At 52.0% G+C, this 23,676-nt stretch overlaps 1 protein-coding gene across 1 annotated transcript; it reads right to left on the bottom strand.

The window, feature by feature from the left end:
- Window positions 1–12: 12 nt before the first annotated feature.
- On the bottom strand, window positions 13–23,636 carry PLLP (plasmolipin). The gene is made up of 4 exons (XM_074968513.1): window positions 23,212–23,636; window positions 7,073–7,246; window positions 3,373–3,492; window positions 13–604 (listed from the first exon to the last, which is right to left on the bottom strand). The coding sequence occupies exons 1-4, from the start codon at window positions 23,362–23,364 to the stop codon at window positions 497–499; spliced, it is 555 nt and encodes a 184-aa protein (XP_074824614.1). The 5' UTR covers window positions 23,365–23,636; the 3' UTR covers window positions 13–496.
- Between the last annotated feature and the right edge of the window lie 40 nt (window positions 23,637–23,676).

Raw genomic sequence — 23,676 nt, 5'->3', positions numbered from 1 at the left:
CCCTGCTGTGCAGGGCTGAAGCCCGGGGCCCACCTGGGGCTGAAGCCAAAGCCTGAGCAGCTTAGGGGCCCTGGGCAATTGCCTGGCGTGGGGACCCGGGCAATTGCCGTTTGCTGCCTTCTAATGCCGGCCTGGGCTTTTATATGCAGAAAAACAGTTATTGGGGCACTGGTGGGCCGTGACATTGGTGAGAACCCCTGCCCTAAGCTACTTTGACATGAAGACACCAATTCCAGAGACTTCAGTCTCTCACCATACAAGGATGCCAGTTGTGGGTTTTGTGCTGTGGACACTTATCCACTGTACGCTGCATTAAAAGACCACGTGTCAGCCCTCACGTAGGCCACCAAACAGCTATTGGCCAGTAATGATTTTCAGCCACTACTGATTTGAATGAGAGGCTCCCTTGCTCAATGCAAATCCAGCAAGCCCTCCCGCCCCTACCCCGTCAACGGTAAACTGCCTTCAAGAGACCCAGCGCGGGGGGAGGGGGGGGTTAGTTAGTCACTTGACTGGTTGCTGCATTGCTGCCAAATCCTTTCCATTCCTGGAAGCTGAAGAAAGTGCTGGCCCCATAGGCTATCATCACAATGCAGGCAAAGAACTGAAAGAGAGAGCAACACAACAAAGCTCTGTTAGTTTCTCTGCAGCAGAGTGTTGTTAACGCTGACGCTAACGCTCCCCAGCACGGTGCTTAGAATCCGTGGCACTCAGCTAGGTAGCAGAGCAGCAGCTGCCCCACTAAATGCCTGGTCTGACGGATGCCTGATTTAGTGCATCTTGCCTCGGCACAAAAGGCAAGGATGGGCTCTATCAATGGGTCCTATTCCTGCCTCTGCCACTGACTCACTGTAGGAGCCCAGGCCAAGTTACTTAATGCTGTGCCAACTCCCCCCGCCCCCCCGCCATGAAAGGGGGATCGTGTGTGTCAAATGTCACCTAAAGAAGTCGGGAGTCTCCATCCATTCCTATCCGTAAAGTGCAGGGATGCTGTCCAGTTTAAACATGCAAAGAATTTTTAAAAGTCAATCTTATGATGCAAGATCCTTTGAAAGAGCAGGAACCTGTGTCCCTCTACCAGACTTCATCTCGTGGCACCGCCTACGTGCGTGGCACAAGTAAGAAACAGGAGCCACTGAGTGTGACTGAAAGCTGCTTATTTTGATACTGGATCCACATGGGGCCCATCAATGAGAATTAGGCACCTAAATACCTTTGCGGGTCTGGGCCAAAGTTCTCAAACACAAGTGAGACCCCCTTGAGAAATGGCCATTCCTGGAGCTGAGATTTCTAGATGGGTGGGGCTAAAAAGCCCTTCTGAAGAGTGCCTCAGGATGCCCATCTAACCGGCTATAACAACGTGGTTTAAAGCCTTTCATAATATCATGCATGATGGCCAAGCAGGGTCTACCAGCGTTTTGGCTGCCCATGGCAATGAGACCTATCAGTTAGGAGGAGGATGGTCTTTCCCAAGATGGGGACCTAAACTAGACAGTAGTGTTGCCTAGGCTTATAGCTAGGCTAAAGCCTGATTTTCGATCATGTTTTGGCCCCCTGCATGCTGAGTAACCCCATTTTTTCCCCAAGAGTAAAATGGGGAAGGAGAAAGAGTGGCAGCTGTGGGAGAAGCAGGAGGTCATGAGGCTGAGCCTGGTACAGGAGGACCCAGAGTGACAGGCCAGCTGTGCTTCCTGGCTGCAGATGGGTGACCCAGCCAAAGAGGTGAGGGCCTGGCAGGCGGGCCTCCTTGTTATTTATGTAGCAGTAAGTGCCTGCCTGGTGAGCTAGGCATGGTCCAAACACGAGACAACCTGGTCACTGCCCTGAAGAGCTTAGTCTTTAAGACAACAGATGAAGGATGGGGAAAGGAAAACCCATAGCAGCATGATGGGGAAGGTGTGTGTGTGGGGGGGTCTTTGTTTGGATTTATTTTATCATATTTTTTGCATGAACTCTTCCTCAGCTGCTCTCCTAGTGAACCAACATTAGCCGACAAATTTCTTGTAGGTATCAGAGCAGAAGTTGGGCTTGAGCAGGAATTTGCAGGAGAGGCTAGTGACCTGGTGTATCAGCCCAGGGAGATGGGGCTGTGGGTGGGCAGCAGAATGCAGGACAGCCCAGAGACAGCCATGGGAGAATTGGACAAACAGGGCAAGAAGGCTGGCATTTTGCAGAGGAGTGGGTGGGGAACAGCACTGTGTGAGGAAGCTGTGTTTTGCCAGCAGAGTAGAGGATTGACCAGCAGGAGGAGATGCTGCAGAGCTGGGGTAGAGGGTCATCTCTGTGTGCTCAGGGGAAACTGAAAGCCTTTGTTCTTTGAGCTGATTCTGAGACCCCACTAAAATGGAACAAAAGGTTTCACCTGGTTCATTAACTCATTGGTGACACCAGCAGCATGGGTGGGACCTCATGTCCCCACCTACACCGCACAGATCCTGTGTTGATACTAAAATCGCTCTGAGGAAGCATGTCTTGCTAGAAAGGTGCTAACAGTTTCCCTGGCTTGCCTAGAGGGGATTTTACACGGACTGCTCTCCTTTGCCTTGGCTCTGTACCTTGAAAACAGAGCCTCTCAGTGGGAGACCCAAGCGTGCTGGCAACAGACTGTGGAGGGAACACACCAGCCAGGTAACACATCGCTGAACCGACAGTCCTGTCCACCTGGGTCACTTTCACTCATCTTCCTAAAAGCCTCGCTCCTTTTTCCTGCTTGGTTTGGATCTCGGGCAGGTACAAGTCATTAGGCTCAAGGGCCAGGTCGACACTCCAGAGTTAGGTCTATGTAAGGCAACTTACATCCACCTAACTCTGTGTCTACATTACAGTGTTGTTCCTGTCGATGTCAGTCGCACACTACACCGACCTAATAACTCCACCTTCATGAGAGGTGTACATAAGAACGACCCTACTGAGTCAGACCAAGGGTCCATCTAGCCCAGTGTCCTGTCTTCTGCCAGTGCCAGGTGCCCCAGAGGGAATGAACAGAACAGGGAATCATCAAGTGATCCATCCCCTGTCTCCCATTCCCAGCTTCTGGCAAACAGAGGCTAGGAACACCTATCGCTTAGGTCAATGTAGTTAGGGCAATACGGTGTCCCCAGCACCGGGCAGTCGGGCTCCCAGGTGGGAGCTCCCCCCTAATGCCCCTCTTAAGTCGGTGTGAGTGCTCCAGGTGAGGACGCACTCCAGCGGCAGAAGAAGGGCAGTGTGGACATGAGAAAACACAGTAATTACTGCGGTGGCTGCAAGTTGACCTAATGTAGGACGACTTAACTGTGTAGTGCAGACAAGGCCTAGGTGAACACAGCACAGTCCAGAAGGGTCCCATAGCAGAGAGAAATAGGAAAAGCAAGGGCTGCATTCGATACTTACTGATGCAGCTGCTCTTTTATTGTAGTCCCCGGGTAGCCGGATGTGATCCTGAACGGCGGCGGAGCACGTAATAAACGCAGTCACGTACAGGACAGTCGCAGCCGTGTTGAATATCACTAACTAGGGAAAGAAAAGGATGTTTTCTGTCAAAGGGACCACTCTGTTTCCTTTTCTTCCTGTTACTTGTTGATCTATCACGCTGATTTGCCCAGACCTGTCTGAAAACCAGGCCCCTTTCAGATGTCTCAAATGGGGCACCCACCATGACTGGTCACTTCTGAAAATGTAAGACACACACACACACAAAATATATTCACCTGGCTCCACCCCAGCAGTATCCCCTGGCCGAGAGGAATTTAGCAAAGATCTCCGGTTGGAAAAACCCGTTCTCATGAAGAGGGGCAAGGCCAGGTTTCCCCACCTCTTGCCCCTGTGAATTTGCAAATGGTATCAGAAAACCCATGTCCAGCACAAGGAGCACTGTGTTATAGCACAGGTAAGTGAGCACTGCTAACGGCTTCACTTCTGATTGCCCTACCAGAAACATCCTGCGCATGCTTGAAAGCTGAGGAAGAAGCATTACGTTTTGAATAGGCCCATAGAATATGCATTAGATAATAAATATATAATAATATGGAGATATACTTATCTCATAGAACTGGGAGGGACCTTGAAAGGTCAGTGAGTCCAGTCCCCTGCCTTCACAGCAGGACCAAGTACTGTCCCTTATTTTTGCCCCAGATCCCTAAATGGCCCCCTCAAGGATTGAACTCACAACCCTGAGTGTAGCAGGTCAATGCACGTAAACATCTGAAGTGTGCTGTTTTCTTTGAACAGTAGGTGTCAGGTTGGTTGTATGCACAACTCAGGTTACTGCATGCAACTGCATCCAGCACTTGTGTTCACCCTGCTGATTTGCAACAGCAAATAAAGCATGCACTAAATCAGCCGTTCTCAACCAGGGGTACGAGGCCCCCTCGGGGGGGGGGGGGCCGCCAAGCAGGGCCGGCATTAGACTTACTGGGGCCTAGGGCAGCAAGCCAAAGCCCTGCCATCCCGAGCGCTATCACCTGGAGCTGAAGCCAAAGCCTGAGCAACTTAGCTTCATGGAGGCCCCTGTGGCATGTAGCCCCGGGCAATTGCCCTGCTTGCTACCCCCAATACAGGCCCTGACTTTTATATGCAGAAAAACAAGGTGTGGCCCAGGTGGGCCGTGGAGTTTCTGTAGCACGTTGGAGGGGGCTCAGAAAGAAGAAGGTTGAGAACGCTGGCACTAAATCATGCCAAAAGTGTTTGAAAAATCTGCTTGGAGGGTTAAAGTAATATTTACAATCGCGGCTGGACTTTCGCAGTGTGATCTGTGGAATCCCGTGGACATATTGCAGCTTCGGGGGAGCTCTGAAAAGCCCCGTGGCTCAGGGACCCGGACAGAGGAAAACTAAACCGCTAGTGAAGAGAGAAGGTGTGCAGTGACGAATACGCTGCGTCGCTGGCACTAACAGCACCCCTTTGGAGGGAGTAGCGACTATGCAGGTAGTTAACAGGACAGCGTATCTTTCCCACTTCGCTTAGGGACTGGGGGCACTAAAATGGGGGGTTTGTTAAAGAGCAGGAATTGCCCTGGACATAAAACACCCTAGCATTGCCCAGGGAACCAACCTGGCGTTCTGAAGAGAGGAGCACTCACCCCATGCAGCCTTATATGGGCCAGTCCAATTCTCTCCCGGGCCTTGAGCCAAAGGGCTCTGCAGCCCTTTGTTTTACTATCGCAAGGCCGTGTTCTTTTGCCTTTGTTGTTTCTGGGGCCCAATCCTGCATTCCGTGCAGCATCAAACCTCCCACTCCAACTCAAGGGTGATTTCATTACGCCAGGAACGTAGACGCAAACTGTTAGTGGGTTACTTCCTTCCTTTAAAAAGCCTGTCCAGACATGGACTAAATGCTGTGGAGTCAGGCCCTTCCTGTGTCAGGACACCACCACCTGTGCCTCCACGCTGGGGTCTAGTTCCCTGGTATATCTGCCTTCAACTCCTGCAACCATAGGCGCCAACTTCACCCCTTCCATGAGGCCCTGCCTCTTCCAACCCCTTCCCCAAAATCCCTGCCCCAACTCCGCCCCCTCCCTGCCCCTATTCCAACTCCTTCCCCAAATCCCCGTGCCGGCCCCGACTCTGCCCCACCTCCTCCCCTGAGTGCACCACATTCCCGCTCCTCCCCCGGCCCTTCCAGAGTGTGCTAATGCTGCCAAACAGCTGTTTGGCGGCAGCCAGGCGGGAAGCGCTGGGAGGTAGGCAGAGGGCGGGGGCTGAGGGGAGCGTGGGTGCAGAGTACCCACTAATTTTTCCCCTCCAGCCCCAGAGCACCCACAGAGTCGGCACCTATGCCTACAACTAAGAGGGCTGCAATACTGAAACAGAGTCAGGTCCCCTGCTCTCGCCTAGATTCTATAGGTACTGGGACGAGGGGTGCTGGCTTGAAGTGGTTTCCGTCATATACAGGGTTTACAGTTTGGGTCAGTGACTCTCAGCCCCCCCACTGTACAAATAGTTCCAGTACGCCGACTAGATTGAAAGCTGGATGCAGTGTTGGTTGAAGGTTAATCCCTAATATTGCTCTGAGGCCTAAATCACTACCTATTTAGGCCAAAATTCAAAGAACTGCAGTCACGCTGGTGTAAACCCAGAGTCGTCCCATTAAAACCAGCTGAGTTATTTAATGTTCATTGACGCATCACCCATCACATCGTGCCCTTTACTTTCAACTGTCAAAGGCTTTTTAGAAGCCGAGTGAAATGTGTCTATTCCCTGCAAAATGTTATCCTTTCCGAGGCCTGGTTTACATCTAGAAAAGGTGCACTGGTGTAACTGAATTCACTATAGTTTCACCAGTACAAACCATTAAAGATGCATTTCTGCGAGCTGAGCTTAAGCTAAACTGCTACACGTGTGACTTAAACCTCTTTAAGTGCAGCTCCATTCGAGGGTGGAGTGGGGTGACGAGATTGATTTAATTGCACTTGTGCAAGTTTTCTAATATACCCAAGCCCCTGTTTGATAACTTTGTGCCAGATCCCCCTCCGTGGTATAAAGGGATATAAAGCAGGTGTGACTTCAGCACAGTTGCCCCCGATTTCTATTAATGGCATTACACAAGTGTGAAACTGGCATATGAGAGGACAGGGAAGCCTATTGTGTTTTGAAGGAAGCTGAACGTCGCGTTCATTTCAATGCAAGTTAGAGTGCACGGAGGCCAGGTTTATACTCAAAATTTAAGGCAACCCAGCAGTGTCACTCAGGGGTGTGAAAAATCCACATGGTGAGCGATGTAGTTAAGCTGACCCTCAGTGTAGGCAGCCTCAGTGTAGGCAGCCACAGGTGGACGGGACAATTCTTCCATCAACCTAGCTACCATCTCTTGGGGAAGTGGATTATTGATTACACAGATGGGAGAACTCCTCTCATCTCTGCAGTGAATGGCTAGAGTGGCACTTTTCAGATGGCTTTTTAAAAGCAATTTCTCAGTAACTGATGGGTCGAGTTAAAATCAAATAACAGGACAAGATACAGGTATGCTGGATGCAGATGACGTTCTGTCGGAATCAATCTTAGGGTACATCTAATCATCAGCCCCATAAAACCATTTAGCGTGGAATGATTTCCCCTGTGAAATACACCATTTATCTACAGCTCCAGGGGCTTACCACAACAGGCCAGGGGATCATGTAGAGCTTCATCTGAAGCTGCAGTAGATACATCGCAAACAGAATGATTGTTACCAGCCAGAAAAAGATGGCTACAAACATCACCCAGCCGTATGCTGGAATGGGTTGGTAAAACGTACTGGCAATGAGAGCCCACACCAGCAAGCCGAGCACCTGTGGAAGGGAAAGGAAAAAGTGGTTAAAAGGAAGGAATCAAATATATCTTTACAATTCTTCTTTCAGGGAGATTTGCCATTGATGTCAATGGGAGCAGGATCCAGCCCTCAGTTAGTGAGCTCTGTCATTCATTGTTTGCAAGTGCTTCCTGCTTAAGTTTTGTAGATATATATATCTGGAATGTCAAGCCTCCACTTTCCCTGGCTTTGCTGGAAAACTCTTTCGAGACCTCAGATATGGCTTGTGAGCTTTCTTAAGGCTTATTTGATAGGGTGGGGATGTTGACTCTTTAACAAAGAGATCTTTTCTCCCAACTGTTTAAGCATTTGAGTTAAATGACATGTTAACAAAAAACAAACTAGACCAATGGCTTTCAGCAGTCTGAATGTAAATCCCTTCTTTTCTCAATTAATCAGGTTTAATTGCCTGGTAACTGTGATATCATAATCCTACAAGTTGTCCATAGAGTTTTTCAAGAAGACCTCAATTTCTAATGTAAAAATCAAGCACGAAAGAAAACCATTTGAGCCCTTATTCAAATATCACAATGAAGCTAAAATGGCACAAAACTCACAATTTATCCCCCTTTCCAGGTTACTGTTAACATTTCTTTCAGGGGGATGGAATCTGTTGTCTTGCTTTAGAGAGGATGGAATCTCCGGTGACGTGCATTGGGTTGATCTGACCCCAGGGAAGGTAGGTGGCACGATCAGGGTGTGAAATCAAGCCCTGTAATCGGCATGGCACTTTCCCATACTGTCTTCCCCACTTGGGTTTCTCATAACTATTTATAAACAGTGACAGTGATTACTTTAAACCTGCGGGCGTTGGCTGGTTCTTTAATGAAACGAGTTCCCTCCACCCCTGTAGGGCTGGCCTCTCTGTTTTTTTCTGTCAATGACCTTGAGATTCCCTGGTGTGTGTTACTGATCACTGTTAATCAGCAGAATAATGACTAGGTCAATATCAGCCGTTATGACTAACACTTCATAGCCAGTGATCTCAACCTACCCTCACCAAGCTGGTCCCACGTAATCATGCCTCACCTGCTCTCATTTTCCCCTCTCAATCCCTCTGGTCTTCCCAATCCTGTCCTGGCTCTTTCCCCCAGTCTCAGCTTCACGCTGTCCCATGAGGCCTAGAACAGTCCCTCTCCCCTCAACAACCCTCTCTCCCCTCCTCCAAATTCCTCCTTAACACCAGCTTCTCCTCCATATCCTTCGTTTGTCTCATCATGAGGAATCCCCACCTCCTCCCTCTCCTTGTCCGGCTGTCTTGTGCGTGTAGCTTGTCTGACTTGGCTTGGAAGCTCCTTGGGGCAGGGAGTGTATCTTACACTATCGCACCATGTAAACACAGGACGCATCGGCACTTGGGCGGGGAAGGGTGAGCCAAAGGCACTGCAGGAATCCCCTCTGAAGTGCCAGGAGGCAGGCCGGATCTTGTCTGAGAGTCTTGCACAGTAAACGGTGTGGATGTCATTAAGATGGGGGAAAGGGCTCGGAAGACTATGAAAACACTGGCTGAATAAGGAAAGGGCCCTGAGGTGGGGTGAGCTCCTCCCACTAGTCCTGCAAGGGCTGGGTGGGGCCAAACAACTAAATAGGCTGCAAACAGGGGAGCGTTAGACCAGAGGCAGCTGGTTGGAGAGAGACTCACCTGTACAGGAAGAGGCCGGACCTATAAAGCCAAGGAACAGGCCCCAGCCAGGGCTGCTGAGAAAGGGCAATTGCTCCCTGGGAAGAGGGAGGGTGTTTGAGTGCTGCAAGGCGCTAGTCTACAGTTCCTCCTGGGAGGAGGATTTGGAGCTGGAGCATCCAGACAGAGAAGGGGAACCAGAGTGTAGGACACAGTCCAGAGAAGGGGCCCGTGAGGGCAGAAAGAGGAAAGCTCAGAACTGCTGAGCTGAGGGTCTCTGGAATGGAACCTGGAAAAGGGGGCAGACCCGGTTTCCCCTACCAGCTACCGAGGACGTGGCATAGCCTGGAGGCAGCGAATGGCAAGACTGCCTAGGACTGCTGATGGACTGTACCCCGGAAGGGGGCACGCTGAGTGGCCTGGCTGGAGGGCTAAGTCATGGAGGAGACGCTGAGGGTCCTGGAGTCAGAGAGGCGCTGCAGACCAGAGGATGAGACAGAGGGATGGCGTGCAAATCGCAGAAGGGGGTGTCTACCTTGAGAGCTACTCCCCCGAGTGACCAGGAGGAGGCGCCAGACCAGCAGTGAGCGGAGCACCCTCTGACAGGCCCTCAAACAAATCACTCTTTACATGGGCCTTCCCCACACCCTGCCTCCCCACAGTAAGAGAGCAGGCCAGGATCCTGCCCCTGGGAGCGGAGAGGGATGAGACCGTACCTGTGCGAGGCAGTAATTTACTGGCTGAATCTGCATTGTTTATAAGCAAAGGGTGAACTGGCTTAAACGCGTCTCTGGCCGGGGGCTACACCTGTCCAACTAGAGCTGATGTTGAAGTCAATTTAGTTAAAACTGGTGCAAATTTTTCTGAGAATGGCTCTGCTGGGGAAGTGGCCTCATACGAGGAAGGGGCCGGGAGATCTCCGCTCAGCCTTTATTCCCAGAGCGATGTCTCCTGCCTCCCCGCCGCAGTGAAAGGCGCGTTAGAAATGCAGAAGGGAAGGAATCGTGGGTCTTTGGCAGAAAGCTGGGGGTGGGGTGAGGGGCTGAGGGGGACGCTGGCTGAGAAAACACCCCCGTCTGCAGTTACCCACATCTTGGGAGAAACCGACTCTTTCCTTACCTAGCAATGCTGCAGCCCGTGGCAGGAGCCATTGGCGCAGCATCACTGTGTTCATCCAGTGGGGTCCTAGGGGTTTCCATCACACCCCCGGGAACGTTGTATTTGTCATTTTGTCTGTGCCTGCAGCCGTCGCTTATTGCGGCCCAGTTCCCTTCTAGATCTCTTCTCTCCTCATGGCTGCTGCTTTCCCTTTGCTGGGGCCCCGTGCCCCAAGGTCCCTGCAGACCCTTTGCCACCCTTTGGTTGTGGCGGGAGGGGGGTGTGGGGGAGGAGCTGGAAAGATGTACCAAAATCAGGTTACAGACACATTTAGAAGGGGGATGAAATGATGAATCTGCCGGGCCTTTGCAAACGCATCTCTCAACCCCAAAGGTGCAACCCCATGGGGAAGGTTGGGGAGAGGGGTCAGGGGAGGGACCACAGACAAAAATGCATCTGTCCTGTAGCTGGGCTGGTGGAAAGATCAACAGGAAGGTAAAATGCTCGGGTGGGGGGGAGGCAGGGGGATGTTCTCTTAACCCCCAAATGCCTGGTGATTAGTTACCATTAATAGTCACTCCAGGCCCCACTGAAACCATAGGAATGGGCAGCCAAAATTTTGTGTCGCTGGGCACTAAGCGATCGATTTGCCAGAAGCCCGAGGGCCTCCCCTCTCTTACTGACTTCAGCAAGACACAGGGTTGGCCCAGTGTGCAGCTAAGATGACACCGGTTTAGCCCAAATAACGAATACCCAAGAGTCTGCCTAATGGAAATCACTGCTTGGCCGAGAGTGTCAGCACTCGACATCCTGCAGGGGCATGGAAGACGGGTGTGGGCCATGTAACTTGGGTTGCCAACTTTCTAATCGCACAAAAATGAACACCCTAGCCCCGCCCCTTCCCCGAGGCCATGTCCCCTGCTCCGCCCCTTCCCCAAGACCATGCCCCCTGCTCGCTACATTCCCCCACCCACACTCCCTTTCCCTGGGCTGGGGCAAGGGTGCGGGAGGGGGTGCAGGCTCCGGCTGGGGGTGTGGGCTCTGGGGTGAGGCCAGAAACGAGGGGTTCAGGGTGCAGGAGGGGGCTCCAGGCTGGGGGATGGGGCAGAGGGGTTCAAGGTGTGGGAGGGGGCTTTGGGCTGGGGTAGGGGGGTAGGGTGTAGGGAGGGTGAGGGCTCTCTCTGGGGGTGCAGGCTCTGGGGATGAGGGGTTTGGGATGCAGGAGGGGGCTCCAGGCTGGGGGGTGAGGCAGAGGGGTTCAGGATGTGGGAGGGGGCTTTGGGCTGGGGCAGGGGGTTGGGGTGTGGGAGGTATGAGGGCTCTGGGGTGGGGCTGGGGATGAGGGGTTTGGGGGGGCTCGGGGTTGGGGTGCGGGCTTACCTCCGGTCGCTCCCGGTCAGCGGCGCAGTGCGGGGGCTAAGGCAGGCTCCCCGCCTGTCCTGACTCCGTGCTGTACCCCGGAAGCGGCCAGCAGCAGGTCCAGCTCCTGGGTGGAGGTGTGGCAGGCAGCTCTGTGCGCTGCTCTCAGCCACAGGCACCGCCCCTGCAGCTCCCATTGGCCGCAGTTCCCTGCCAATGGGAGTGCGGAGCCGGTGCTCAGGGCAGGGAAGCGCATGGAACCCCGTGGGGGCCTCCCATCCTCAGCCTAGGAACCGGACCTGCTGGCCCCTTCCGGGGCGCAGCGCGGAGCCAGGACAGGTAGGAACTAGCCAGACTTCTAACGGCCCGGTCGGTGGTGCTGACCGGAGCCGCCGAGGTCCCTTTTCGACCGGGTGTTCCAGTCAAAAACCGGACACCTGGTCACCCTCCATGTACTCAGACCTGCCTTGGTGAGTAACCAGAGCAGGAATGAGCAATACAGACAGCAAAGCCCATGACAATAAAACGGCCTGTTGGAAGCCAGAGGTACAACAGAGAGGGGGGCTGGAGAGTCTGCCCAGGATAGGGAGATCGTGTTGTCTAGTGGTGAGGGCATCAGCCTAGGCCTCAGGAGACTAGGGTTCTTCTCCCATCTCTGCCACTGACTCAATGGGACCCTAACAAGTCAGTCACTTCACTTCTCTGTGCCTCAATTTGCCCCCCTCCCCGTAAAATGGAGCTAGTCGGGCTGGGCCACCCTGAGATCTATGGGTGCCAAGTGCTCAGAATTGTTTTGATTTCATTAGAGCCATGGGGCCCTGCCTTCCCACCAACTTCGCTCTTCTATCTTGGGGAAGGCAGCCGCTCTGCTCCAGCTGAGCTCAGTGACAGGACACAGGGCAGAAGCTGGTTCCCCCCCCCCCCCCGACTTTTATTTAGGGCTTTATACACTAAACTGTACTATACCTTGCAACATATTTTGTTTAAATGACACTCTTGAGCCCCCCGTAAATCTAGTCATGAAGCAATGAACGGCAGGTAGGACACAAAGGAGCTATCATCATCAGTCAAATATTAGTCACGCTCGTTGCCCCCTGAACAATAAAGCAAATAAAGAAGGAGGAACAGAAGGGGGGAGGGGAGAATAAGAACTGGGTTGAAGAAGAGGTGAGTAAAACATACATGGTAGAGGACCAGCCCTCCGTGCACAGTTAAAAGCTCTTCATTAGCTTGTAGCCTAGACACACCTGCCTGAGAGGCTGTTTCACTGACGGGCCTGATCCAAGCTTTCAAGCGAGATTGTGAATCTACTTGCCAGTGAGTTATGATTCTGTCTGCAGGCGCCATACTTCCTGGGTTCTATTCCTGGCTCTGCCACCGACCTGCTGAGGGACCTTGGGTGAGTCACGTTGCAGCTCTGTGCCTCAGTTTCCCCTTCCACTTTTTTTTTTAATTTAGATGGCAACCTCTGTGGGACAGGGACTGTCTCTTATGTATGTACAGCGCCTTGCACTGTTATGATGATTTGTATTACCACAGTGCCTAAGAGCCCTAATCATGGACCAAGAGCCCATTGTGCGAGGTGCTGTACAAACAGAACAAAAACCAATGGATTCTCTAGGCATTACCATAAAACAAATAATAGCTTCTACTTATCCACCTTTGCCATGCCTTGGGGAGCCCTCATTTACCTCCCTCCCATAACATACACGGCTGAGCACCCCTCCCTGTTGGTCAGTGTGCTGACAGCCTCCTAATTGTTTAATTGATCACGGCCTCTCTGTGCACTGCCTTCCTCTGCGAAGCTGTGAGTTGTACTCACTCACCCTGCTCGCAGCCCCCTCTGTAGTGTGGGCAACCCCAGCTCTCAAGGATGAAAGTAAGTTACTCAGGACATTTGCTTTCTGGCCTTACTGAGCAACTCAGTCGAAATCGAAGTAGTAAGAGAATTAGAGCCCTGATTCTCTTCTCACACCAGTTTTACACCGTTCAGCTTCAGTGGAGTTACTCTCGGTTTACACCAGTGTGGGAGACAGGAGAATCAGGCTTTGTGTTGGCAGAAGAAATCCTGGTTGATTTGACTCAATTTCTGAATTAAAACTCCAAATTTGTAAAACAAAGCGGGGTTGTGCCAGCCCAGTACTTGACCAGGAGACCTCCTTGGGGGGTGGGTGGAGACAGTCCTAGAAATGGCATGCTTCCCTCTGCGCCAGGACTGAACCAATGCCAGCATGGGGCGGTAGGGCACTGCTTCTGGAGTGCCCTACCGCCCCATGCTGGGGCACTGGTTCCGTACCAACCAGTCTTCAGGAGAAATGCCAAACCAAGGTCCTGGATCTTCAATGAGCACAAGCAGCCCACAGCACTCTTTCTGCAAGAGTAGGGGGTGCCAATCATGGTGCCCTAGCTAAGTCACAGTGTGAGGAAATCAATGATGTTCCCTCTTTCTAAATTCCAACACTCCCCCATCCCCGCTGTTTCACACAGAGAAATTATTTAGCCCTTCTCCTTCCTTTAAACTTATAAAATCCACTGTCCTGACTCAAACCGGTTGCTGTGTTTCCACCCCAGAAGTAGCTGCCTTTCTCACTTGCACCATCTGTAAAGCTCATGGGATTCCTGCAGGAGGACGGGCAATATAGAGATCTAAGGAATATGTTTGAAGGAGATGCTGTTGATAATCTAATGACCCAGCAGGTCCCCGATGGGATGGTGAGCTATTCTACACCCTTGATGTCACTGGGAGCGCTGCAGCTGGGAGCCAAATCAGGCCCTGTAGCTCTTTGCTGTGAGACATGACACTTGACAGATGAGCCCAAGCTTCAGATCTGAACTCTCCTAAACTCTAGGATGGCTCTGCCCTTCCCTGGGAGGCTCGCGGTTAAGACATTATGCCTAATAGTCAGCCTAAAATTTCCTTTTCACATTTCATCCCATCGCTCGCCCTAATTACAGCCCCAGACATCAGCCTGAAGAATCCCCCCTCCCCTCCCCTTCCCCCCCCCCCCCCCACAGCGGGCCTGTGACTCTGTTACGATGGTGAGGTTGCGGTTGCCATGCCCCTGTATCTGCCTCGTCACTGGGGAACGTCTCAGTGCATCAGCCCCAGCTGCAGTGATTTCTGTCCTTATTTCCCTGCAGGGCTCTGGCCTGCGCGCCTGCCGGACTCAGCAATACCCCACCAGCCACCTTGGGACCTGCAGCCTGGGCCCAGCTGTTTCCAGGGTTATCCCTGCGCCAGCTGGCTCTGCCCCTCCCCTGCCAAACCCTCCCCGGGGACTCAGGTCCCATTGTCTTCCCCCCGCCCCCTCCTGCACACCTGGAGAAGCAGCAGGAGCTGCCTGGGAGCACACCTGCTGTCTCCTGCTCCTTCGTCCAAGTCCCATTGTGCCTTCCTCCAGCTTTCTAAAGAGCGAGTGAGCGAGCAACCCCCCCTGCCTTACTGGAGAACCCCACCGCTTATCCTCACACCCAGCTCTTGCATGCATGTCCACGTGCCTACAGGTGTGTTCATGCACCCGCAGGAACTCATACATATGTTCACATGCACCCACACTCACTCGCAGCTCGGCAGGTGCTGGAGCTATTTACGAGGGCGGAGGACCCCAAAAGCGGAGGCTGGGGAGCAGTAAAGTAGCGGGCCCCTCTTTTCTCCTCCCCCTTCTCTTTGCAGGAGGCTCTCAGGGAGATGTAGCGTAGCAGAGACCGGGAGGTGGTAGGGCGGAGAAGAGACCAGCAGCTTGGGTGGGAGCGGAGCTTCCCGTTTATCTGACCCCTGCTAGCTAGGAGCTAATCCTGAAGATGGTGCCCCAAAGCAAAGCAGTGGAATTTCCAGCACGCTCCCTGCTCTCCGCTCCAGGCACTGGTTGGGCCATTGGGCATCCAACCTGGCCATTGTTCCCGGGTCTCCCTGGTGGCAGCTAGGGTTGCCAACCCTCCAGGGTTGTCCGGGAGGCTCCAGGAATTAAAGATTAATTTTAAAGATTGCATCATGGGATGAAACCTCCAGGAATACGTCCAACCAAAACTTTCCCAGCATTAGGCCCGGCAGGGTCCTGATTCAGACTCGTCTCTGGTTCGGAGATAAATGGATCTGATGGACAACTCTACGTCCATTAAGCCTCCATTGACATAGAGGAGAATGATCCTTTGAAAGCAGCTGGCTGGGGCCTTGATTTGCCACCATGGACTTTACGTAAGTCTTCATTGCTTATTGTCAGGAAAGAAACACTAGAACACACAAGTCATTGTCCTTCTGGAGTACAAAGGCCCTGGTTCCCAGAGGCCCTGCTCTCGCCTCAGTCTAGACAATGCCTTCTTTTTTTCACATCAATTTCCAACACTCGTGATTGCAAAATACGCATTAGAAAAAATTCCTAACAAGGAGCTCAGCGAGCAGGAGACGCTACAGAACAGTTGCCTTGATTCATCTAACCTACCTTCTTCGCAATGGCTCAGTGCCGTGGCCCCTGTGGCTGCTGCCTTTTAAACACTGGCCGCTGGAACCAAGCCGCAATTGGCACGCTTTTTGTGTTACAGCATCTTGGCACAGTGCCGATGTGATGTCACTGCAGGACGACGTTCCGTGGGCACCAAGATGGGTTTGGGGACCTGATGTTCTAAAACATGTCTGTGCAATTGGCATGGAAAAAGAACGGCATGAAGCAAGCGCCTGATTTAACAGAGGAGCACCAGGACTGGGCCTGCACGCTGAGTGTTGGCATGCACAGTTTCTGGGATTGCACACATTAGACCTGGGAGTAACCTGCGGTTTGTGTGTGATCCTTCTTCCTGATTTTGACCGAACTTCACTTTGAGATCAGGGGTGAGGAGAACAAATCCCCCATGGATACAATACAAATAAAATACTCCTGAATATAAGCCTTGTGGTACTTACGGCCCAGTCATGCTCCCGCTGACTTCACTGGGGCAGGATCTGACCTTTGTTTCTTAATCACATGCTGTTCGGGGTGTTGGTGCTTAGTACAATCTTTGTATCTCAGTTCTGGTTTTGTTTGGGCCTCCCTTGAATGTTTTCCGTGGCTAAAGGGCTTTTATCCTACACTGGTCACTCCTCCACCTTGGGCTGGGATCATAAACTAGGCAGCATGGGGCACGGTGAGTGGTTTGATAGGAGACTGACAAGGAAAGCAGGGAGAGGTGTTAATAGGTTGGCAAATCTCTTCCCCTCTAATGCAGCACTGAAGCAATGCCCCTAACTGGTGCGAAGGGCTGTGTGCTGCTGAAGGTGGTGTTTTGTGACGTAGCCCTGGTCTACACTATGGGGTTAGGTCGAATTTAGCCACGTTAGGTCAATTTTAAAATTAATGCATCTACACAACCAACCCCATTCTGTCGACCTAAAGGGCTCTTAAAATCGACTTCTGTACTCCTCCCCGGTGAGGTGAGTAGCGCTAAAATCAACCTTGCTGGGTCGAATTTGGGGTAGTGCAGATGCAATTCGACGGTATTGGCCTCCAGGAGCTAACCCAGAGTGCTCCAATGTGACCGCTCTGGACAGCACTTTGAACTCCGATGCACTAGCCAGGTACACAGGAAAAGCCCCGGGAAATTTTGAATTTCATTTCCTGTTTGGTCAGCGTGGCGAACTCGGCATTACAGGTGACCATGCAGCCCCCCCCAGAATCGCAAACGAGCCCCAGCATGGAGCGAACGGGAGACGCTGGATCCGATTGCTGTATGGGGAGAAGCCTCTGTGCAGGCAGAACGCCGATCAAAAAGAAGAAATGCTAATATATTTGCCAAAAATCGCACAGGGCATGGTGGAGAGAGGCTACAACAGGGGCACACAGCAGTGCTGCGTGAAAGCTAAGGAGCTCAGGCAAGCCAAACAAAAGACAGAGGCGGCAAACAGTCGCTCCGGGTCAGAGCCCCATACATGCCGCTTCTATGATCAGCTGCATGGCATTCTAGGGGGGGACCCTACCACTACCCCCACCACTGTCCGTGGACGCCTGCAAGGGGGGAATCTCACACAACAGGGAGGAGGATTTTGTGGATGAGGAGGAGAAGAAGAAAGCACAGCAGGAAAGCCGTGAATCCATTCTCCCCGGCAGCCAGACCTTTTCATCACCCTGGAGCCAATACCCTCCGAAGGCACGATCCCCGACCCTGAAGCCGAAGAAGGCAGCTCTGGTGAGTGCACATTTGTAACTACTGTACAGGGTTTAAAAGCAATAGTGTTTAAGGTTTGATTTGCCCTGACGAATTGGGGTGCATTCGCGGCCAGTACAGCTACTGGAAAAGTCTGTTAACGTGTCCGGGGATGGAGCGAGAATCCTCCAGCGACATCTCCATGAAACTCTCCTGGAGGTACTCTTTGCAGAAGGTTTCTGGGGAGGGCTGCCTTATTTCATCCTCCACAGTAGGACACTTTACCATGCCAAACTGGTAGCAAGTAGTCTGGAATCATTGCAGCACAAAACATGGCAGCGAATGGTCCTGGGTTTTGGTTGCATTCAAGCAACGTTCGGTCTATATCTTTCTGTGTTAGCCTCAGGAGAATGATATCATTCATGGTCACCTGGTTGAAATAGGGGAATTTCTGTAAGAGACCAGTAAAAGGACCCCATTCATGCTGGGTTGTTTGTGCTTGGCTAAAAGGGATTATCCCGGAGAATAGCCACGCAGTGGGGTGAGGGGTGGTGTGTGCTGCACATCCACCCGAAAACCACAGCCCCTTCTTCTAAATGTGAAACCCAACCGGCATTGCTTGCTATGAGAAAGGATGGCGCTGCAGTTTGAAACCATTCCCACGTGTTATGAAGGTGTAAGAGGCCAACCCCGCATACCAAAAGGCTTACCATGACTGCCTGGAAACTGAATTCTGTTGTCCAGCCGTTTGTGATGTGTCACCATACCAGCAGGCGCTCAATATAAAAGGCAAAACGCGACCTTGTACCTAAAGCACATGTGCTGTCTGCTGTGAATTGCTTGATTCACTGTGAAAGAGTCTCCCTTTTGTTCTCAGAAATGTATCATCTTAAATATTATTCTCCCTTTTTATCTCTCTCCAGGTGCAAATGTTTCTATGCTCCCCCTATCATCTCCGTCCCTGAGATTATCGCAGATTAGAAGGTGAAAAAATGCACTCGCGATGACATGTTTTCCGAGCTCATGCAGTCCTCCCACACTGATAGGGCACAGCTGAATGCATGGAGGCATTCAGTGGCAGAGGCCAGGAAAGCATTAAGTGAGCGCGAAGAGCAGAGGCAGGAGGCAATGCTGGGGCTAATGTGGGAGCAAACGGACATGATGAAGCGTCTGTTGGAGCCGCAGAAAAGCCAACAAGAGCCCAGACCCCCGCTACATCCATTGTATAACCGCCTGCCCTCCTCCCCAAGTTCCATATCCTCCTCACCCAGACGCCCAAGAACGTGGGTGGGGAGGCTCCGGCCACCCAGCCACTCCACTCCAGAGGATGGCCCAAGCAACAGAAGGCTGGCATTCAAACAATTTTGATTTGTAGTGTGGCTACAGTAAGCAATGTGGCCTTGTCCTTCCCTCCTCCTGCACCCCACCCCACCCGGGCTACCTTGTCAGTTATCTCACTTTTTTTTTAAAATTAATAAAGAAAGATTGCGTGGTTTCAAAACAATAGTGACTTTATTTCCTTTGTCAGCAGTGATCGAAGGGCGGAGGGTGATTGGCTTACAGGGAACTAACATCAACAAAGGGGGTGGGTTTGCAGCAAGGAGAAACACACACAACTGTCACACTGTAGCCTGGCCAGTCATGAAACTGGTTTTCAAAGCCTCTTTGATGTGCAGTGCACCTAGCTGTGCTCTTCTAATCACCCTGGCGTCTGGCTGCTCAAAATCAGCCACCAGGCAATTTGCCTCAACCTCCCACCCCGCCATAAACGTCTCCCCCTTACTCTCACAGATATTATGGAGCACACAGCAAGCAGCGATAACAATGGGAATGTTGGTTGTGCTGAGGTCTAACCTAGTCAGCAAACAGCACCAGCGAGCTTTTAAACGTCCAAAGGCACATTCCACCACCATTCTGCACTTGCTCAGCCTATAGTTGAACTGCTCCTTACTACTATCCAGGCTGCCGGTGTACGGCTTCATGAGCTGTGGGAGCAAGGGGTAGGCTGGGTCCCCAAGGCTAACTATGGGCATTTCAACATCCCCAACAGTAATTTTCTGGTCTTGGAAGTAAGTCCCTTCTTGCAACTGCTCGAACAGCCGGAGTTCCTAAAGATGCGAGCGTCATGCACCTTTCCCGGCCATCCCACGTTGATGTCAGTGAAACGTCCCTTGTGATCCACCAGTGCTTGCAGCACCATTGAGAAGTACCCCTTGTGGTTTACGTACTGGTTGGCAAGGTGGTCCGGTGCCAAGATAGGGATATGGGTTCCGTCTATCCCCCCACCACAGTTAGGGAATCCCATTGCAGCAAAGCCATCCACTATGACCTGCACATTTCCCAGAGTCACTACCCTTGATAGCAGAACATCAGTGATTGCGTGGGCTATTTGGATCAGAGCAGTCCCCATAGTAGACTTGCCCACTCCAAACTGATTCCTGACTGACCGGTAGCAGTCAGGCATTGCAAGCTTCCACAGGGCTATTGCCACTTGCTTCTCAACTGTCAGAGCAGCTCTCATCTTGGTATTCCTGAACTTCAGGGCGGGAGAAAGCAATTCACAACATTCAAGGAAAGTGGCCATACGCATGCGAAAGTTTCGCAGCCACTGGGAATCATCCCATACCTGCAACACTATGCCGTCCCACAAGTCTGTGCTTGTTTGCCAGGCCCAGAATTGGCATTCCACTGTATCAACCAGCCCCACTGCCGTCATGATGTCCCAATTGCCACAGCCCGTGCTTTCAGGAACTTCTGTGTCCTTGTCCTCATCAAAATCATCTTCGTGCTGGCATCTCTTAGCCCAGTTCTGCACATATCTCGCGCTTTATCCTGGGGTGTTTACAATGCTCACAACAGCAGCGGTGAGCTGAGCGGGCTCCATGCTTGCCATGGTATGGTGTCTGCACGGGTAACCCAGGAAAAAGGGCGCGAAATGACTGTCTGCAGTTGCTTTCATGGAGGGAAGGAAGGAGGGAGGGGCGACTGACAACATGTACCCCAAACCACCTGCAACAATGTTTTTGCCCCATCAGGCACTGGGAGCTTAACCCAGAATTCCAATGGGCAGCAGAGACTGCGGGAACTGTGGGATAGCTACCCACAGTGCAATGCTCCGTAAGTCGATGCTAGCCACGGTATTGAGGAAACACTCCGCCGACTTAATGAGCTTATTGGAGACATACACAATCGACAGTATAAAATTGATTTCTAAAAATCAAATTCTATAAAATCGACCTAATCGACCTGTAGACATACCCTGAGATAGAAGACTGAGACCCTGACCGCTTGTGCTGATTAAAGATCACGTGGCATTTTTGTTACTCTAATGGGGCTAATGACAGAAACACCTAGATTTGATTAAAGTCCGAGCCAACTTCCAGTTTACCTAATTTCATTTTGCCTACTGAAAATTCCCCTTCTCCTATCAATTGGATAACCACTGCTTCTTTACTTCCTATCCTAAACTACTGTGTAGAATTCCTGCACGCTATTACACAGCTGCCACATTCCATTGCAGACAGGGAGGAAGGGGCATTGGCAGAGGTATTAGAATGAATGGGGGTGTGATGTGACCTCTAAACATTACAGCCCTCTTTCAAATTAAGAGAAGCTCATACTTCCTCTCACAAAGATCTTCCAAAGGTGTTTCTTGATCTAACTCCATGTCAGATTGTCAAGGGACTGAGTGTAATTTCGCACCTATTTTAGGGAGTTTCTTATGCCATTTAGAGTGATCTTCATGGCTATAGGAGGTGAATATTATCTGCATGAAATCTCTTTAAAGCTTTACCTTTTATTCCTCATGATATGCTTTTCTTCTGCCTGCTGATCTTTCAGTACAAAATGCACGAATGATTTGCTGATGATGTAGGGAGCAAACACGCTCTTTTGTCCTATCATATTATGAGATTGTACACTTTTTTAAAAGGGTCCTTCTTGTTTGTCTCTAATTTGGTCACAGTGGCTGGTACTTTATAAAGACTCCAGTGTCTATTTTCCATGGGAAGCCAAACGGAGCAATTCTCTGTTCCAAGGTTCTCCAGCTACCACCATATTCTGGCTACAGCTCTCCCCATGAAGAGACGCTGAACACTGAAATGTGCTTTAAAGCACGGGGCAGCTAAAGTCCGATTGGAGGTGCTGTTACCCTTTCCCCCCTCCTCCACGACAGAGGCCGCAGAGTGTGTTACTAGGATAACTGTTCCACTGCTTTGCAACAGGCCATGTGTGGTTAATTTTGGCTAATCAAGTGACCTGATTGACTAAACAACCCTTCATGCTTTACAATCAGAATGCAAACCAGAGGCGGTGCATGAAAATAACCAGTTCATAGCACAGTGGATCACTATGTAACACAATGATAATATGCGGCCAAGTTTTCCTCTGTTACACTGTTGCAACTCTGGCCTGGAGCAGTGGAATCTTGGTTCTGTTTCCCTTGCACAGGTGTAAACCAGCTGTAACTTGCTGAAGTCAGTGGAGTTACCTTAGAGTAAAACAAGCAGGGATTAGATCTGCATCAGGCCCACAATTTTTCTATGGCATTCAGATGTCCTCACTTTGATTTTGCTACAGTGCAATGCCACTGACTTTGCTGGACTTACTCCGGATTCACACCATGAGCTGAGAATCAAGCCATTAATAAGTTTATAGACTTTTCTCCCATAATTATGTGTCAAACCATACATCTAATTCTGTCAAGTTTTAAAAATATCCTTATTACACTGCCCTCTAACTAGCTATTACCTATTTAAAAAACAGGATAATGGCCCAGCCTGTGCACTGACCTTGCTGTAACTCAGGGGTTCTCAAACAGGGGGTCAGGACCCCTCAGGGGGTCACAAGGTTCTTACATGGGGAGTTGCAAGCTGCCATCCTCCACCCCAAACCCCCCTTTGCCTCCAGCATTTATAATGGTGTTAAATATATAAAAAGTGTTTTTAATTTATAAGGAGGGGTGTCACTCAGAGGCTTTCTATGTGAAAGGGGTCACCAGTACAAAAGTTTGAGAACCACTCCTGTAACTGGTAGTGGTTGGGGCCATTATTGTGGACTAGGCAGGGAAACCTGCCTTTGATCATTTCCCTAATGCAACCATGGAGCGCTGTAAAATTCTCCAGTGCTCAGAATTTGTGTCCTCACCTCCAGGCGTTTGTTCAAACTTTGTTGTGAAATTAGGGCACTGGCAGAAAAGTTCAATTTTTGGAATGCTCGCCAGAAAAGGGGAATCTGTGTAAAGTGACACCCCGGGGGGCTGGTGCCCCCTGAGACCCCCCGAGTCACAAAGGCTGCAGCCCGGAGAGGGGCAGAGGCTCTCAGGTGAACTTCACCATCGAAACCCTGGCTGCGGGCAAAGGGGGAGGACGCGGTGAAAGTGTCCGGCCAAGCGGGCCGGGGGCTGAGAGAGACGCGTGGGCCAGGCGCCCGTGTGCGCCCTGTCTCCTCCAGCGGGGAGGGGGAGGCCCCGGTTATAATCGGAGCTCCCCAGCCACGGTAACCACCCGCAGGTGCCTGGGATCTGTTTACAGCCCCGGCTCCCTGCACACCACTCGAGCTGGAAGGGGGGCGCTCCGGGCGTTTGCACAAAGGTTGGAGGGAAGGAGGTGGGGTTTGGCCCCCAAACACCAGGTGCCTCTTACCTGTGTCTGGCGCGGGGGGGCTCAGAGCTGCTCAGCGAGCCTGCTGCAGCCTCTACCTGTCCCCCTCCTCGCCAGCCCCTGCCCAGCCCGGTGCCGGGAGCTTGTACTCACCAGCTCCACGATCATGAGCAGCCCGAGGAAGGAGCGGAGGAAGCCGAGATCCAGGCCGAGGGAGCGCAGCACCGGGAACGAGCTCCCGGCCGGGCCGTGCGCCCCAGCCGGGGTGCTGGTCTGGGTGCGGACTTTGGCCGGGAACTCGGACATGGCGCTGCGGGCAGGAGGGGCGGCCCCGATCCGCAGAGAGCCGCCGGCTCAGGCTCTCTCCATGGTGCCGGGCGGGCAGGGCGCCCCCTCGCCGGCCGCGGGCAGGCACCCGGGGACAGGAGCCAACCAGCCGCCTCGCCGCCGGCCCAAAGGTCCCGGCGCTCCAGGCAATGAGCCTCCCTCCCGCCGGCAGGGCGACGAACCCCTTCGCTGCCGCCGGAGACGGGACTGCCCGGAGGCTTCGCAACCGCAACCCGCGTGTCCGGGCCGGGCTTGTAGGGCGGGCCCCAGCCGTCACTTCGGGCGGGGTTG

This window comes from Natator depressus, chromosome 12 (genome assembly GCF_965152275.1).
Source record: "Natator depressus isolate rNatDep1 chromosome 12, rNatDep2.hap1, whole genome shotgun sequence".
NCBI classification, from domain to species: domain Eukaryota; kingdom Metazoa; phylum Chordata; order Testudines; family Cheloniidae; genus Natator; species Natator depressus.
Note: the sequence above shows the minus strand (reverse complement) of the source record. Positions and strands in the feature narration are given on the sequence as shown.

What these genes read in the sequence shown, in the direction of transcription:
- PLLP (XM_074968513.1), bottom strand. Translation starts at nt 23,364, where the DNA reads ATGTCCGAGTTCCCGGCCAAAGTCCGCACCCAGACCAGCACCCCGGCT. An exon ending in TGCTCATGATCGTGGAGCTG is followed by an intron (nt 7,247 to 23,211) that starts GTGAGTACAAGC and finishes TCCCTTCCACAG; the next exon opens with GTGCTCGGCTTGCTGGTGTG. An exon ending in ATAAAAGAGCAGCTGCATCA is followed by an intron (nt 605 to 3,372) that starts GTAAGTATCGAA and finishes TCTCTCTTTCAG; the next exon opens with TTCTTTGCCTGCATTGTGAT.